The sequence below is a fragment of the Ordospora pajunii genome, assembly GCF_021821965.1.
Source record: "Ordospora pajunii strain FI-F-10 chromosome Unknown Cg_12A, whole genome shotgun sequence".
Classification (NCBI taxonomy): Eukaryota; Fungi; Microsporidia; family Ordosporidae; genus Ordospora; species Ordospora pajunii.
This window is the reverse complement of record NW_026848135.1, coordinates 189,477-204,752: the sequence shown is the minus strand read 5'-3', so window position 1 is coordinate 204,752 and position 15,276 is coordinate 189,477. Positions and strand designations below refer to the sequence as shown.

General features: G+C 44.1%; 10 protein-coding genes across 10 annotated transcripts; 4 read left to right on the top strand and 6 right to left on the bottom strand.

The window, feature by feature from the left end:
• Positions 1-202: 202 nt before the first annotated feature.
• On the top strand, positions 203-1,696 carry HK407_12g18420 (putative Man1-Src1p protein; the record flags this gene model as incomplete). Its single annotated transcript, XM_060421792.1, has 1 exon — positions 203-1,696. One exon carries the CDS (start codon positions 203-205, stop codon positions 1,694-1,696), a length of 1,494 nt encoding a protein of 497 aa, XP_060276167.1.
• A 172-nt stretch (positions 1,697-1,868) lies between these two features.
• HK407_12g18410 (UTP--glucose-1-phosphateuridylyl transferase) lies at positions 1,869-2,885 on the bottom strand (the record flags this gene model as incomplete). The annotated part of the gene is made up of 1 exon (XM_060421791.1): positions 1,869-2,885. One exon carries the CDS (start codon positions 2,883-2,885, stop codon positions 1,869-1,871), a length of 1,017 nt encoding a protein of 338 aa, XP_060276166.1.
• Positions 2,886-3,076: 191 nt separating this feature from the next.
• HK407_12g18400 (class-V aminotransferase) lies at positions 3,077-4,372 on the bottom strand (the record flags this gene model as incomplete). The annotated part of the gene is made up of 1 exon (XM_060421790.1): positions 3,077-4,372. The coding sequence occupies one exon, from the start codon at positions 4,370-4,372 to the stop codon at positions 3,077-3,079; it is 1,296 nt and encodes a 431-aa protein (XP_060276165.1).
• A 158-nt stretch (positions 4,373-4,530) lies between these two features.
• On the top strand, positions 4,531-6,144 carry HK407_12g18390 (putative armadillo/beta-catenin-like protein; the record flags this gene model as incomplete). The annotated part of the gene is made up of 1 exon (XM_060421789.1): positions 4,531-6,144. The coding sequence occupies one exon, from the start codon at positions 4,531-4,533 to the stop codon at positions 6,142-6,144; it is 1,614 nt and encodes a 537-aa protein (XP_060276164.1).
• A 154-nt stretch (positions 6,145-6,298) lies between these two features.
• Positions 6,299-7,972, top strand: HK407_12g18380 (transcription initiation factor TFIID; the record flags this gene model as incomplete). The annotated part of the gene is made up of 1 exon (XM_060421788.1): positions 6,299-7,972. The coding sequence occupies one exon, from the start codon at positions 6,299-6,301 to the stop codon at positions 7,970-7,972; it is 1,674 nt and encodes a 557-aa protein (XP_060276163.1).
• A 204-nt stretch (positions 7,973-8,176) lies between these two features.
• HK407_12g18370 (transmembrane aminoacid transporter protein) lies at positions 8,177-9,403 on the bottom strand (the record flags this gene model as incomplete). Its single annotated transcript, XM_060421787.1, has 1 exon — positions 8,177-9,403. One exon carries the CDS (start codon positions 9,401-9,403, stop codon positions 8,177-8,179), a length of 1,227 nt encoding a protein of 408 aa, XP_060276162.1.
• Positions 9,404-9,548: 145 nt separating this feature from the next.
• HK407_12g18360 (uncharacterized protein) lies at positions 9,549-11,129 on the bottom strand (the record flags this gene model as incomplete). Its single annotated transcript, XM_060421786.1, has 1 exon — positions 9,549-11,129. One exon carries the CDS (start codon positions 11,127-11,129, stop codon positions 9,549-9,551), a length of 1,581 nt encoding a protein of 526 aa, XP_060276161.1.
• An 834-nt stretch (positions 11,130-11,963) lies between these two features.
• Positions 11,964-13,139, bottom strand: HK407_12g18350 (uncharacterized protein; the record flags this gene model as incomplete). The annotated part of the gene is made up of 1 exon (XM_060421785.1): positions 11,964-13,139. One exon carries the CDS (start codon positions 13,137-13,139, stop codon positions 11,964-11,966), a length of 1,176 nt encoding a protein of 391 aa, XP_060276160.1.
• A 235-nt stretch (positions 13,140-13,374) lies between these two features.
• HK407_12g18340 (uncharacterized protein) lies at positions 13,375-13,995 on the bottom strand (the record flags this gene model as incomplete). The annotated part of the gene is made up of 1 exon (XM_060421784.1): positions 13,375-13,995. The coding sequence occupies one exon, from the start codon at positions 13,993-13,995 to the stop codon at positions 13,375-13,377; it is 621 nt and encodes a 206-aa protein (XP_060276159.1).
• A 55-nt stretch (positions 13,996-14,050) lies between these two features.
• Positions 14,051-15,016, top strand: HK407_12g18330 (rab/TBC protein; the record flags this gene model as incomplete). Its single annotated transcript, XM_060421783.1, has 1 exon — positions 14,051-15,016. One exon carries the CDS (start codon positions 14,051-14,053, stop codon positions 15,014-15,016), a length of 966 nt encoding a protein of 321 aa, XP_060276158.1.
• Positions 15,017-15,276: the final 260 nt, after the last annotated feature.

Genomic DNA, 15,276 nt, shown 5'->3' with positions numbered 1-15,276 from the left:
GAGCCGATTGCTTTTGTAAGGTGGGCAGAGGACAACCTTATGATAATTAAATTCGATTGTGTGATCCGTGAATGTTGTGAGCAGTGCTGCGCAAAGTTGGCGCCAGCTTGGCTGAGTGTAATGTAGCTTAGCATGTATATGTATTGGAGTATGACGAGCAAAGCAAGAATGTGATAAATAATTTTTGTAGTACCCTTTAAGGATGACCAAGGATATAGGACCTGAGGAGTATCTTTGTAGTGACTTTGATTACTTGAAGCTAACAAAAACTCAGCTGAGAAAGATAATGTATGAAAATGGAGTTGAAGATTCGTTTCCAATAACATGCAAGAAGCAAAGGCTGCTAGAAGCCTACAAACGCAATATCCATGAAAAGATTGAGGAGCTGAAGGCGAAGAAGGGGAGGATATCGATGGACAATCCATTCCAGAAGACAGCATCTTCGAAAGCAGAGGTTGAGATGTTTGAAAGTGTTTCGCAAGCGCCAGATGTGAAAAACACAGAGAATGCACCAAAAACACCGAAGATAAGCATTAAGATGTCGCCAAAAGCAGTAAGCATGTCTGAGAAGCATTCTCCAAAGAAGCAGCATGATAAAAAGAGCAAGCACGACAAGCATGTGGATAAAAGCACGGCAGCTGAGCCTTTGATAGCGAGTGCATCGGATCTTGACTTTTGCAACTCGTCTATTTCATCATCTCTGATGATGAGTGGGTCATCAGAAAATGGGAATGGAATGTCAAGGAAAAGCGAGGATGTGAGTAGCTCGGATGTTCGTAGAAGGGCATACACGTCTGATCCAACGCTTGACAAGCTTGAATCAAAGGCAAAACGATCCAGTACGGTTTCTAAGCAGAGTAGTGAAGTAGTGAAGAGTAACGATTCGAGGAGTGGATGGAGAGTGGCTTATGTGTTAGTGGCTATTGCTCTGATTTGTGGACTAGCATATGTAAGGATTGCATGCCCGTACTGCATAGGTGATGCATTTTTGTGTACTAAACAGCCTGAGCATTCTAGAATTGTTGACGGAAAGCTAATATGCGATGAAGGATTTGTATTTAAGCACGGATTGATGCGAGACTATTGCGTGAAGGATGACAGGCACGAGAGGATGATAGCGTGGAAGATACGTGAAATCAAGAAGCATTTGGAAAGGAGGAGTGGAGAGTACTTGTATGGGGTGGCAAGCAGCCGGATGGTTCCGATTGATACACTAACAAAGGAGCCTGAGCTAGTCGAGAAAATCAAGAATGAAGCAGGGATTGCAGTGCTCGGTAGCATGGTGTATTCAGTGAAGGCGAAGGTGCCTATAAGAACGTTTGTAAGATACTACATGCGAATGATAATAGCAATTACAGTACCACTGGGGCTGATGATTGTTGTAGTAAAGATGATTAGATCTATCAAGAGAAAGAGGGAGCAGAGGCAACACATGGCTCGCAAGATTGTCAGGGATGTTTCGGATGTGCTTGTAAGGCAAATATATGTTTCTACCAAGAACACGAACTTCCCCAGTTATGTATATATAGAACAGCTCAGGGACTGCTTTGGAATAAACAAGAAAGTTTGGGCCGATGTTGAGAAGATGGTGGCAAGCAACTCAAACATAAGAAAAATGTCTGTTGAGAATAAGAATGCATGGGAATGGGTTGGGCCGATTCTCTACAAGCCAGAATTCAACGGAAGCTTGTTCTAGTTGGTAATGCTTGAATGCGTTGTGAGTCAATAAAACGTCTATTTTACACTTGCATTACAAATTGAAGCAAGCATGATACATGGTATATGATACACCAAGCCATAGCCTTTCAAAAATGCATTGTATAATTCATAGGTAACAAATCTGAGGCTTGCTTGCAGGAAAGGGTTTATTATGAGGATGCCTCAAATCTATGATTCTCAACTGCAAATGTGCATGTCATTGGGTTGTCAGAGACAGACCCTTGTCCATTCTTCAATGGAGAAAATTCCTTTTCTCTAGGAACATTCATCACTCCGTTTTTGTCCGTATATTCAAAGCAGTCAAAAATGAATGTCTCCTTCTTGTATCCGTTTGGGCTCGATGGCTTGACCAGCTTGTCCCCAACACTGTACGGAATTGCCTTGAATGCCTTATGCTCTTTGAGATCCACATTTCTCATGCTCTTGACAAACGACGTTTTGAAAATGTGGTTGCAAATGTTTCCTTGTATTCCACTTTCGCCATTCGAACCTGCCACACTCTCACTGTACTCTCTGATCACGAGCCTGCCATTGCTCATCAGAAACGCTCCCACACTCTCGTTCTCACCCTTCGTTACAGACTTGCTCAGCACATCATACTCCCTCGAGTAAAATGCACCGACAAACACCGGATCCAGGATCTTTGCAAGCACATTGTCTATGGATATCACATTCAGCGCATCTATCTCCTCAAGACTGACCTGCTGAATGGCCTTGAACATGTCTCCATTTCCATACGGAGATTCGACATCCTTTCCAAAGCATTGAAGGGGCTTTCCATTCACATCCACGCTTACAGAATTGCTCTGCATGAAGAACTGGATCTTCAGGCCAAAGTCCCTTTTCGAAAAGTACTCCTTAACCTCCTTGTCGGTGAATGAAGAAGTCATCACAAACACAGACATCTTTGCGCCATAGCTCTTGACAAGCTCCTGAATCCTTTCCATATGCCACTCAAATAGAGTCTTGCCTTTGATTGCAAACAACCCCTTTGGCTGTGTGATTCCAAGTCGAGTACCTTGCCCTCCACTCAGAATCACCACTCCAAGACTCTTCGACCTAAGAATATCCTCACCCATCTTCTTGTATTTCTTCCCATCATTGTTGAGCTCAAAGCCATCGTATGGCTTGATGAGGTTCACACTGTTCATGCTAACATATCCCATAGCCAGGCGTATACCGGCCGTTATATATTTTTTCTGTTGCAAACTGAACCAATTGCTCTCGCTATCATTCAGTCCATTGGCTACTTCTTGCCTGTCTAAAATTAGCTAAGCTGCACCCGCTAATGCCATGCGCCTGTCAAGCATAAGCGCCATCTCTCCAAGGCGTCAAAATCAAAATATCCATTTAATCATCATGAGCTCCAATCAATCTTCGAAAGATCAATCCCCTCCTTGACCATCTCATAGAGAGGAGACATTGCCCTTAAGCCATTCACCGCTTCAATTGTTTTCTTCCCAACTGCTTCAACCTCATCGGGCATGGTGAATCTTCCAATCCCAAACCTTATTGACGAGTGTGCCAAATCATCCTCTCTTCCAAGTGCTCTCAGAACATATGATGGCTCCAAAGACGCAGATGTGCAAGCGCTTCCACTGCTAAGCGAAATGCCTTTCAAGTACATCAAAAGGCTTTCTCCCTCAACATACGGAAACGATACGTTTATGCATCCAGGAAACCCTTCCTTCGATCCATTCACCAGTACTCCATCAATGCTCTTTCTAAACATACACTTGAGCTTATCAGAAAGCTCTTTGATATTCCTATAATCCCTCTTCATCTCGTTCAGGCAGATCTCTGCTGCTTTTCCAAGACCCGCAACCAGTGGGGGTGCCACTGTCCCGCTTCTGAGCCCTCGTTCCTGCCCTCCTCCATTCATAAGAGCAACCATTCTAATGCGAGGCTTCCTCCTGGCATATAGCGCCCCAACACCCTTTGGCCCATACATCTTGTGCCCACACATACTCAACAGGTCTATGCTCATTTCATCAACATCTATATGTATCTTCCCCACGCCTTGTGCCGCATCTGTGTGAAACAGAACACCCCTTTCCTTGCACATCTTTCCTATCTTCTTCAGTGGCTGTACAACTCCAATTTCACTGTTAACTGCGTTTATGGAAACCAAGACCGTGTTTTCCTTAATGCTCGCCCTAAGCTGTTCAAGATCAATCATGCCATCGCCTCCCACAGGCAGATATGTAACCTCCACGCCCTCCTCCTCAAGATTCCTGCATGTATCAAGAATGCTCTTGTGCTCGGTCACCTGTGTTATTATATGGATTGGCTTTCCATCCTTCATCTTGAACCCGGCAACTCCTTTGAGCGCCATGTTGTTGCTTTCAGTTGCACCGCTTGTGAAGATAAGCTCCTTTGGATCGCAGTTTATAAGCGATGCCACCTGTGCCCTTGCCTTCTCCACTGCCTTTTCTGCTTGCCACCCATGCATGTGTGTTCTTGAGTGCGGGTTTCCAAACACAGTGGTGTAAAGCGGTATCATGGCATCGAGAACCCTTGGATCAAGAGGCGTTGTTGCTTGTATGTCAAAGTACATTCGTTTTTCAGGAACAGTGTCCAGTGCCGGATCATGCTGCACACTAAATGGATTAGGTGCCAGGCCCTTTTCCATACGATTCCCCAAGGCACTCATAACTAGCAGGGCTGTGCGTATCAAAAATTTATTTGTGCATATGGGCCAGCCTGACGATGCTGCAATGGACCACAGATTGTACGGGCTGAAGAGCAAGGAGACAGCTGCGCCAAATGCGTCAGAGCGATAATTCATGTGCTAAAATTTGACCCATCGAAATGGCAAGATCATATATGTTCGATGATAAAACCACAGAAAACAGAAGGAAGATGAGAGAGGAAAAGCAGGTTGAAATACGGCAACAGAAGAAAGAGGACTTCCTAAGCAAGAAGCGCAATCTTTCGGTAACGATGTCAACAATCTCCAATTTTATTCCCATGCGAGAAAAACTGTTCAGCAGGGATTTGGAGCAGGTGCATCAGGGCATATACGAGTTCAGATCGCTGTTGAGTGTTGAGGATTCGCCACCGATTCAGCCTGTTGTTGACTCTGGATGTGTTCCTAGGTTTGTTGAGCTGATGGACATGGGTTTTTTGCTGTCATCTGAAATGGTTATGAATGAGGTTGCTGTTTCTGCACTTGCACGCGATTCTCCTGAGTTTGGGATGGCAGCTGAGCTTGCGAATAAAATCCGGGTGGAAGCAGCATGGGCCATAACGAACATTTCTTCTGGCACAACACAGCAGACAAAGACAGTGATCGATTGCGGAGCTGTGCCGCTGTTAGTGCAGATGCTGCTGGATGGAAATGATGCGGTTGTTGACCAGAGTGTTTGGGCACTTGGAAACATAGCTGGGGACTCTGAAGGAATGAGGAATATTATTTTGGATACTGGGGCATTGGATATTATTTTAAGGTTGCTTGTGAAGCTGTATGAAAGTTCAACACACATAAAGATAGTCAGGAATCTTACATGGCTTCTGTCGAATCTGAACAGAGGAAGGAATCCGCCGCCCCAGGATGAGAATATGAAGAAATCGCTTGATGTTCTTTTCAAGCTGATTACGATTCGAGACCCGGAGGTTGCGAGCGATGCGTTCTGGGCACTTAGCTACATTGTGGATGTAAGCATGGAGTGCAGCGATATTGTTCTTAGCAGCGGTACGATGAACAAGACGTATTCTCTCCTTGATGCACTTACAAACAGGCTCGATGGAATGCCGTACTCGACTGAGGAGGCGAAGATATGCCTGTGTGCGATTTCTCCCATAATAAGGATGATAGGAAATATTGCAACCGGATCTGACGATCAAACAGACGTGCTTATCAGGATGGGGTTTCTTAGGTTTTTTAAGCCGATTTTCTATAGGCTGGAGAATAAGAAGCAGCCAAGACTGCGGAAGGAGATATGCTGGACACTGTCAAACATTACTGCTGGGACTGCTGGGCATGCAAAGGCGGTTGTTGATGCAGACCTGATCCTGCTTCTAATTGATTCGATGTCATCGTATGAGCTGTTTATAAGGAAGGAGGCGTGCTGGGCGATTCTGAACCTGCTGTACCATTGCAACAACCTTCCGAACAACTCTGATACAAAGTTTGACTGGATCCGCTTATTGATGGACAGCAATCTGATTGATGCATTACAAAGCTATCTGGAGGTTATTCCGAATGTTCCGGAGATGCAGTGCCAGATCCTGGATTGCTTCAGATATGCACTGAATGGAGGAAAGCAATGGAGCCTTAAGTACGAAAGGAATCCGGTGTATGAGAGGATGGTTGAGATCGACACAGTTGATGCGATTGAGGGGCTACAGGACAGCCACGATAGGGCGGTCTCTGACAAGGCGTATTCGATTATTGTTGATTTCTTTGATGGTGTGGATAATTAAAGATGTTTTGAGGTTTAGCTTATTCTACACTTAGCTGATGAGCATAACGGGGTCATGACTGGGAAGTGGCATGCGATGTATTGGAGGTGATAGGGGTGAAAGCTTTGTGTTTGATTGTGGTGCGAACGAATGCAATTTTTTAGACATGCCCTGAATGATGTCTGGCAATGGAAAAGAAGGAATGCCTGGAAAGATGCCGGTAAAGAGTCAAATGGAGGCGTCATATGTGAGTCTGAAGACGTGGATAGAGGATTCGTTGGATCTTTTCAAGAATGATCTTCTGCCGTTGCTCTACCCGTTGTTTATCCACATATACTTTGATCTGATACAGCAGGGCAGGACTGAGGAGGCCAAGGAGTTTTTTGAAAGGTACAGGAAGGATCATCACAACAAGAACGAGGAGATGAAACAATTTGAAAGCATATATACCATACAGCACATCCATGAGAACAACTTTGCATACACTTTTAAGAACTCGAAGTACCATTTGTCGATGGGAAGATATGCATTTGACTTGCTGATAAATTTTCTAGAAGAGAGGAATCTGACATACATATTGAAGATACTGAACCAGCATTTGGACATCAAAGTGTATGTTGGGCCTAAGAGTGATGAGAAGCCGCAGGGAATAGAAACGGGAGTGGTGGATGCCGAGATTGACCTTACGACGTTTCTGGTATCAAGAGAGTGCGAGGATGCGATTTTGGGCGATGAGCAGTACAGATACGATCATCTGGAGACGTATGTGCTACAGCTGCGCAAGCAGAGAGAAATGAAGCCGAAGGACTCGGTGTACAAGCCGAATGCATCTCAGATTCATGCGGAGATTGAAAAGCTAAAGGATCTCTGCAAAAGAGTTGCAGTGAATAGGAACAATCTGCCCAGCATCTGTTGTTACACGATCCACAATACGTACGAAGGACTTACTGCAGCAGAAATAAGCAATGATCTGAAGTTGATGGCGTGTGGGTTTAAGGATAGCTATATTGAGATATATTCGTTGACGAATGAACCTCTCAGGAAGTTGAAGAGCAGCTCGGAGCTTGCGAAGTCTGACATAAAGACACTGAATGAGGAGAAGTTTGAGGAGATTGGGGGAAGTTGTAGGCTGGTGGGCCACTCTGGGCCAGTGTATGGGCTGAGCTTTTTCCAGTCGAACAAGTTTCTTGTTTCGAGCTCTGAAGACTGCACGGTGTGCTTGTGGAGCCTTGACTTGTTTTCTTTGATAGCTGTTTACAAAGCACATGCATTTCCGGTATGGTGTGTTGATGTAGCACCGAATGATCATTTTTTTGCAAGTGGGTCTGGCGATAGGCAAGCGATAATATGGTCTGTGATGGCGTCGAAGCCAGAAAGACTGATAGTATCGTCTCTGAGTGATGTGACGGCCCTGAAGTTCCATCCGAACTCGAACTACCTGTTTACTGGGTCATCTGACCATAGAGTCAGGATGCACGACGTTGAGACAGCAGCAGTTGTAAGGATCTTCTGTGGGCATACAGACACTGTAACATGTATAGATGTTTCGCATTGTGGAAAGTTCTTGGCGAGTGGGGGACGAGACAAGGTGGTGATGCTGTGGGATATACAGACCTCAAAGCTCATCAGCAAGTATGTGGGCCATGAAAATGTTGTGTTTTGTGTGTCTTTCTGCTTCTATGGAAGTGTGATTGTGTCATGTGGAGCAGACAATAGCGTAAGGCTTTGGGACAAGACAGACAGCAAGGGTGGGTGCCTGGGTGTGTATCACACAAAGAACACGCCATTGCTGTGCTCAAAGTTTGGATACAGAAACATAATATCGTGTGCAGGACCATACATAAGCTAGCCGATTGATAATTGCACGATCAAATATTGACCGAAATGGCATCGCTCGATACATTCCGACATGTATTGAATTGATGCGCCGAAATTAGATGATGCTCAACACACCACATAGCGATTGTGCTCTATGCTTACTATAAAGCAGCCAGATTGTGCAAATGATATTAAACAAAGAATGAACACTAATAATTGTTTATTAATGATTTGATTACTTTTCCAATCCATTTCTCAGGAAGTTGACAATTGTAAATAAGCTCACAGATGCACTGATAGCTATCATAGAAAGGCACATCATGGTTGCAGGCAATGATCGCTTCTTGTTTATACAGAGATAGTAAATAAAAGGATATACAAATGCAACCGAGTTCGAGAATGTTGCGCCGAGGAATCTTTTGATGATTTTTGTCTTCAGCTCCTTCAGAAGGTTCAGCAGTATGCAGACAATAAACAAAAAGATAACAATCGCCTTTCTGTTCATCTCGGTTCGTTTGTTCTCAGGAAAGGCCTTGAAGAGCATCTCCACAACAGGAACAAGCTGCACAGGATATCCTCCAAAAAGCGTCAGTGTCATTCCAAATATCGCCATTTTTGGCATAATGTTGCTCTTGTCCCATCCTTTCCTAATCAGCTTGTTCACAGCACTGTCCATCTTCGAAAGCTCAGACATTATTTCTCCATCAATAGACTCACCAAACACAAAGTATCCAAACAGTCCCGTCAGCCCGTTGATTAGAATCGCCCCAATAACCGCTCCGGATGACACAATCAGCACATTCGCGCTGCTCCTGTTCTTCATCTCCAGGTATATCTTCACCATGTTTCCCTGGCATACCATCGACGAAATAAATACAGGCACCGCTGATCTCAGCGATTGGTTTGTTGCCTTCACTCCTCCTGTTGCACACTCCGTCCCCACAGCAAAAAACAAGTAGATCATCAGAAACGCAAGATACGAAACAGAAGCCACGCTCATGTACGATGTAAGTGCAAGCCCAGACAGCGTCTTCTTCATCGACAGATATATGAACGGTATCGCCATCGCAAGAACAACTATCTTCCTGGAACTCTCCACACTATCAGTCAGTCCCCGTATAAAGCTTGAGTTGTTAACTATCATGTCCGACAGATACCTGTAGAAGTTGACTGCTGCAAGATATCCATTGAAAAATATCGACACATTCACCAAATACCCCAGATACTTCGAAATGTCATGTGCCAGGCTTGAATACGTCGGCGATCTCTCCTTCGAATGCTTCACCGCATACGATATGCAATAGCACGATGCAATCGTGCCCAGTCCAAAAAACAGCATCAGTGATATCGCATTCAGATATCCCGCTGACATAAATGCATACGGCATAAATGTCACCCCAGTGCCCATCATTGATAATATCATTGTTACTATCGCATCTTTGTTCCTTAGATAGCTTGCCATCTCCACGGATATATAGCCCTGCAGACATTATATATTATTTTATTGATTGCAATTACCACAATATGCTATTCAATAAAACATCATCCTCTCCAAAAACTCTCAATATCAAAAGTCTTTATTCTCAATATTTTACATCGAGCATACATCATGAGCTGATTTTGAACAGAATATGCCTTGCAAAGGGCGACTTCTTCAAGTCCTTGATAAATGGCCGAAGGCTGTTCTTGATCTCATTCTTCACATCGTCTCCAGACGAATCGTACAGCCTCTGCACAACATAATTTCCATACATGTCCACGCTCATCAGGTATATCTTTGGCTTTGCTCCCAGAGGCTCAAGAAACTTCTTCAAAAACTTCCTCCGCTGGCTGCTGCTCGATGCACGCACACACTGCTCCACAACATTGCTTGAGAACTTACACTTGCTTAGCTCATAGCTCCTCTCAACAATCTTATCAATAACTACACTCCTCTCTTCCTCCCTTCCAACAGTCAGAATGTGCTGTATCACGTAGTTTCCATACTGATCATCAACAAGTATATCGATACTCCTCATCAGAATCTCCACCACCTCTTTCACCTCTTCATCCTTGCAGAACTCAAGCATCCTCTGTATCACCCTGCAGCCATACTTGTGCGTTGCAAGAAAAAGCGAGTTCTTCTCAAACTGCCTCAATATGCTTCTTCTGTCGCTACACTTCTCAATACACTTCTGTACAACATGATTCCCATTCTGATCCTCAATCAACTCAAGCAGCCCTCCATTCACCTCCTCAAGAATAAAGTCCACATTCGATGACACATCAACCAGCCTTTGCACCACCCTACATCCATAAGGATGCACAGAAAGCAAATGCACCTGCCCCGCAAGCTTCATTATAAGCATGTCCCTTTCTTCATTGCTGAGCAGTGGTATAATCTTCTGTATCACATAATTCCCAAATAGATTTGCAGACAGCTCCGGCGATGCATCAACTATATTGCCAAAAAACCATGACACATCCTCCTTCGACACATCCTCCATCTTCTTCTGGATGCATCTGCTGCCCTCCTGATCTTTGCTAACACTCACACATATCTCCTTCACCGAAAAGTCTCCGCATTTGTTCCCTCCTTCCTGCCCCTCATATATCTCCAGCAACTCCCTCAAAAATTCATTCTCACTCATTGTGCCCTCTGCATCCTTAATATACACATCAGCGCTCCTGTATCCTCCAGAGCTAGCATCTGCCACATCCTTGTTGCGTATGTTCAGCATCGCATTGAATGTCTCTGTGTCAAGCACATTTGCATCTCCAATAGGCGTTGTTGCCCTCGACGATCCTTTGTATTCAATACTCTTCTCAGACTCGGGATAGTCCTCATCTATCCTTTCCGCAAGCGACCTGCTGCTTTTGCATTCAGGCTGCAGCCCTCCATCCATCTTTACGTCAAGAAACCCCGTGTTTGAAAACGCCTTAGCAATCAAATCATCATATTGGCTGGTCCAATGCCCACTTTGCCCTCGCATAAAGAAATGCGGTGGCTGCAGCCTTGGCTCGTTCTTACAGTTCCTCCTGTAAAACATCGAATAGCTTAGATCGATCTGGATATCTCCAAGCTCAACCTCATCCTCAATAAAAAGCTTGTCCACGGGCGGTGCAGAAATAGGCCTGTGCCTATTCCCTTCCAGCAAACTGGAACATCTAACTCGGCAATCATTACTATCGTTCGTCTCCTTCTTCATTCCTCACCTAGATCGTTGAACTTCAAGGGTATTCATAAATCTGTGAAAAGGATTCTCTCCTTTTACTAAATCAATTGCAATTCTCTTGTTTATTCAATCGCCTACTCGCCAAAGATACAAAGCACACCACATCCTTGCTCCAGCATGCAGAACCTCCACGAAGCTGCACTTCACATCCACCAAGCTCATACTGCATCTGCCACCTCGCATAGCAGTACAGCATAAATAACAATAAAACACACATTACATAAAAAGGAGAAAGCATGATGCTTAATCTCCCAGGTAAAAAATTATGTGGCAGGCTCAACGCCCACGCAGACATCCGTTACTCCATTTTGTGTGGTGAGAATCAAATGCCCGGAATACATGTAGCAGGAGCGCTACTGTATATCCACACGGTAAGTAGGGGTTCATGCTTTTCTACTTTTATTCCTGCGCGTGCCCCATCCATCATTTCAGACTTACCAAAGCACACAGATACAGAATGGCATATTTGAATTACATGCAGTATCCCCAGAAACAAATGTATACAAAGAAGCATACAGTGGATGAAAAAAACGAAAAATATGCTGGCCAGTTCTACTCTCTCGGCCCTAGCACACTTCCAAACCCATCACAGATACCAGTGGTTGGTATTGCAAAGCAGGCACAAGAAGATAAACAAAACATTCCATCAAGCAAACATCAGAGATAACACAAGTATCACCATCTTTAATTATTTAATTACGAATGCATTCGTAGCAAATGTAAACATCACAGCGGGTGTGTAAGAATAGACTCAGAACTCCACATCAAAAATAAACTAAATTCACAAAAGAAAATGCAACTGGAGATTTAATACTCGCGCTTGGGCTTCAAAAGTCTCACATCACTTGGAGGCATGCCTTGAAGAATGCTTTTTTCCTCAGATATCTTCTTGTCCAATTCAGATATCTTTGCTGCAATCTCCTCCCTCTTGCCAACAACCTGGCTAGCAAAGTTCTCCTTCTGGACTCGCAATGCAGAAATCGTAGACTCAAGCTGCTCCGCACTAGACGGAATCGGTATCTTGAACTGACTCAAATACAGCGCAAGATCAACCGGAAGACTCACACTCCCGCTAGACACATCAATGGCACGCATTCGGAATATCACCGAGTCAAACTTCGACGGGTCAAGCGTGCACTCTTCACTTGAAAAAACATTCTTCTTCTCCTCTAACTTCTGAATCCTTTGCTTGACATCGTCTCGCTGCTTCTCAACCGCCTGTGCAAGAGCTAACTGCTCCAGAAACTTGTCATGCTCAATCTCCTTCTTCCTTATCTCCTCCTGCTGCATCTTTATCTTCTCGGATATTTCATTCCTCTTTACCTTCAGTGCCTTTATACTCTTCTCGTGCCCTTCAACAATGGGGTTCTTGATTGTGCTTTGGCTGTCGTTGATCTCCTTAATCGTTACCTTCAAGTCATTAATCGTCGCCTGCTTTTGGTTTATTCTCTTCGTCAAATCCTTGATCTCTGCATTGAGACCGTCAAGATTTCCTCGGATCTCAATCAGCGTCCTGCTCTTCTGCTCCATCATCCCAATATTCTTCTTCTGCCTCCTAAGCTCCTCAATCTCGCTCTCAAACATCTTCTCGGTCTTCGAATCGTGCTTACTGCTTATCAGCTTCATGTTAATCTCCTTCATACGCGCATCAATATCAGTCGCACTCAGCATCTTTACCTTTCCTTTCTCAGGCTGCATGTCGCCTTTAAACTTCTCATACACATCAAGTGCTTTCGCCTTATGCTCAAACGCATTCTGCCTCTGCTCCTTCAGCTCACTGATCTCCTTGCCAAGAACTTCAATCTTGTCATACAGCCCGCGCTTGACCTCATTCTCAGAATCGTTCTTGTACACCGCAGATATCTTCTCTCGAAGCTCAACCACAGATGCATTCACTCGCCCAAGCTCCTGCCTCAGCTCATTAATCGCTGCTACATGTGCATGAATACCTGGAACCCGCTTCTTTCTATTCTCATTCTGCATCTTAGTAGGGGCGAAAAAATTTACTTTATAAGCCGCTCTCTTCATATCCCGCCTCTCCTCATTGCTTTACATCATACTCATTAATGTTCTATATTGCCATCCAGGCATCCGCCTTGCCAAGCTGCACCGCCATTCTTCAATTATCTTCCTACACTCCTTTATGAAGACCAACCAAACCACCGAGCACACATCCTGCAGTATGCTGCCACCATGCATCTATAAACTTACCAATCAATCATCTCCGAATCATCAGCATACTCAATATTCCTATTCCTACAGATTCAAAAAGAAACGAAAACATTATTATCTTCTGCACTACCACAGATATCTTCTTTGCAACCCTCTGTATCATGTGCATGCATCCAATTCCATCACGGCATTCCTCCCCTGCTCTATCATCGGCATCTCCAAATCCACAGCACCTGAACTTCGACTGAATGAGCCCTCGCTGGCTCTCGTCCATTAGCCCCCATCTTTTGCTCCCCCACTCCCCAGACCTTTCATAAATAACCACACTCTTGGCAACTCCTATTGCTTGAATGTTCATTAGCACAAGAGTCACACACACATATGCAAACACCCGTACTCTCTTCTTCGATGACAACGCCATGTATCCAAAAACAGCAGACAGAATCTTCAGCATTCCAAATGCATATAAAAGCATCAGTATGCTCTTGGTTATTCCAAGAAGCTTGTACGACTTGATATACACCGTTGTGCTTACTATCAGCATTCCGATCCCAGAGGTCAGGAGCATGCCTTGGATGAACAGAAAGAAGACCTTGAAGACCCTCTTGATAGTGCTCTTACGATGCATGTGTTTGCTCTTTGCATTTCTTTTACAATCAAATCTCATGCAGCGTTTCAGTGCATCTGTATATGCATTTTATGTCTATTCATCTCAAAACAATATGATGAAAAAAAGATCCATCAAAGAGCTTTACAGTATCAATAAGGTCACAGAGGAGGTTTTTTGCACCAACGAGTATGGATTCGTGATGGATGCATTCGGAAATCAAGCTGAAGATTGCAATTCAAGCATAAAAAGCGAATGGTATGCTCTTATTACAGAGTTCAATGGCGATCGAGACAAGCTACGCAACAGCAAGCGGGCAAAGTATCTGGTGTATAGAGGAATCCCTTTGTCCTTGAAGTACAAGCTGTGGAGTGTTCTGACAAAGAGATGTGTGCAGGCTGACTATGAAGACCTGATTGCAATGAAAAGCGGATATGAACATCAGATCCATGTTGACGTGCAGAGAACATTTAGAAGGCACTTTCTATTCAACAAGGAGTACGGCAGGGGGCAATGCGAACTCTTCAATGTTCTTGCTGCATACTCAAACTACAATCCAGACGTTGGATACTGCCAAGGAATGTCAAGCGCAACAGCGCTTCTATTGATGTACTTTCCGGAGGAAGAAGCATTCGAGATGCTTGTTGGCATCATCAGCAGCAACTGCCTTGAGACGCTGTTTGACAAGAAGCTGAGCAAGGTTCCTAGCCTACAGAAAGCACAGAACCAGGTGTTTGAAAAGCTGATTCCAGAAATACACAGGCATCTGCGCATGCAAGGCGTTGATATGGGTGTTTACGCAATTGGGTGGTATCTGACACTGTTCACAAGATTTGACATCAAGCTTGTGCTAAGAATGTGGGATTTCTTTATTTTCTTTGACTTTTCTGTGTTTGTGCTATTCGCAGCAGCAATACTGAGGTTCTTTTCAAAGCGGATCCTGGGCCTTGATGGAGAGCAACTGATTGAATTTATTGGCGTGCTGGATGCCGAACCTGTGGAAGTTGATGAGATAGTTTCGTATGTTGTAGAGTCTCTTGAGATGCAGGGCATAAGCATTGTTGAGAATGTGCTTAGGTAGCGATTGCTATTGATAAAGCAGACAAGGATGCTTAGAATGCATGAGATATATGCTATCTATAGTAGAGCTTGTATGTATATTTGAATCGATGCCGAGAATGAGCATATACCGTATCGTATCGATCTACCTCTGCAGATATGAATGAATATGCCTGTGCATTGGTAATTACAGTATATTAGGCCATAATATGAGATGGCGGGTAAATATGTGGTGAATTATTTATTGGAGGGAAATCAATTATAGATATAATGGGCATAGCC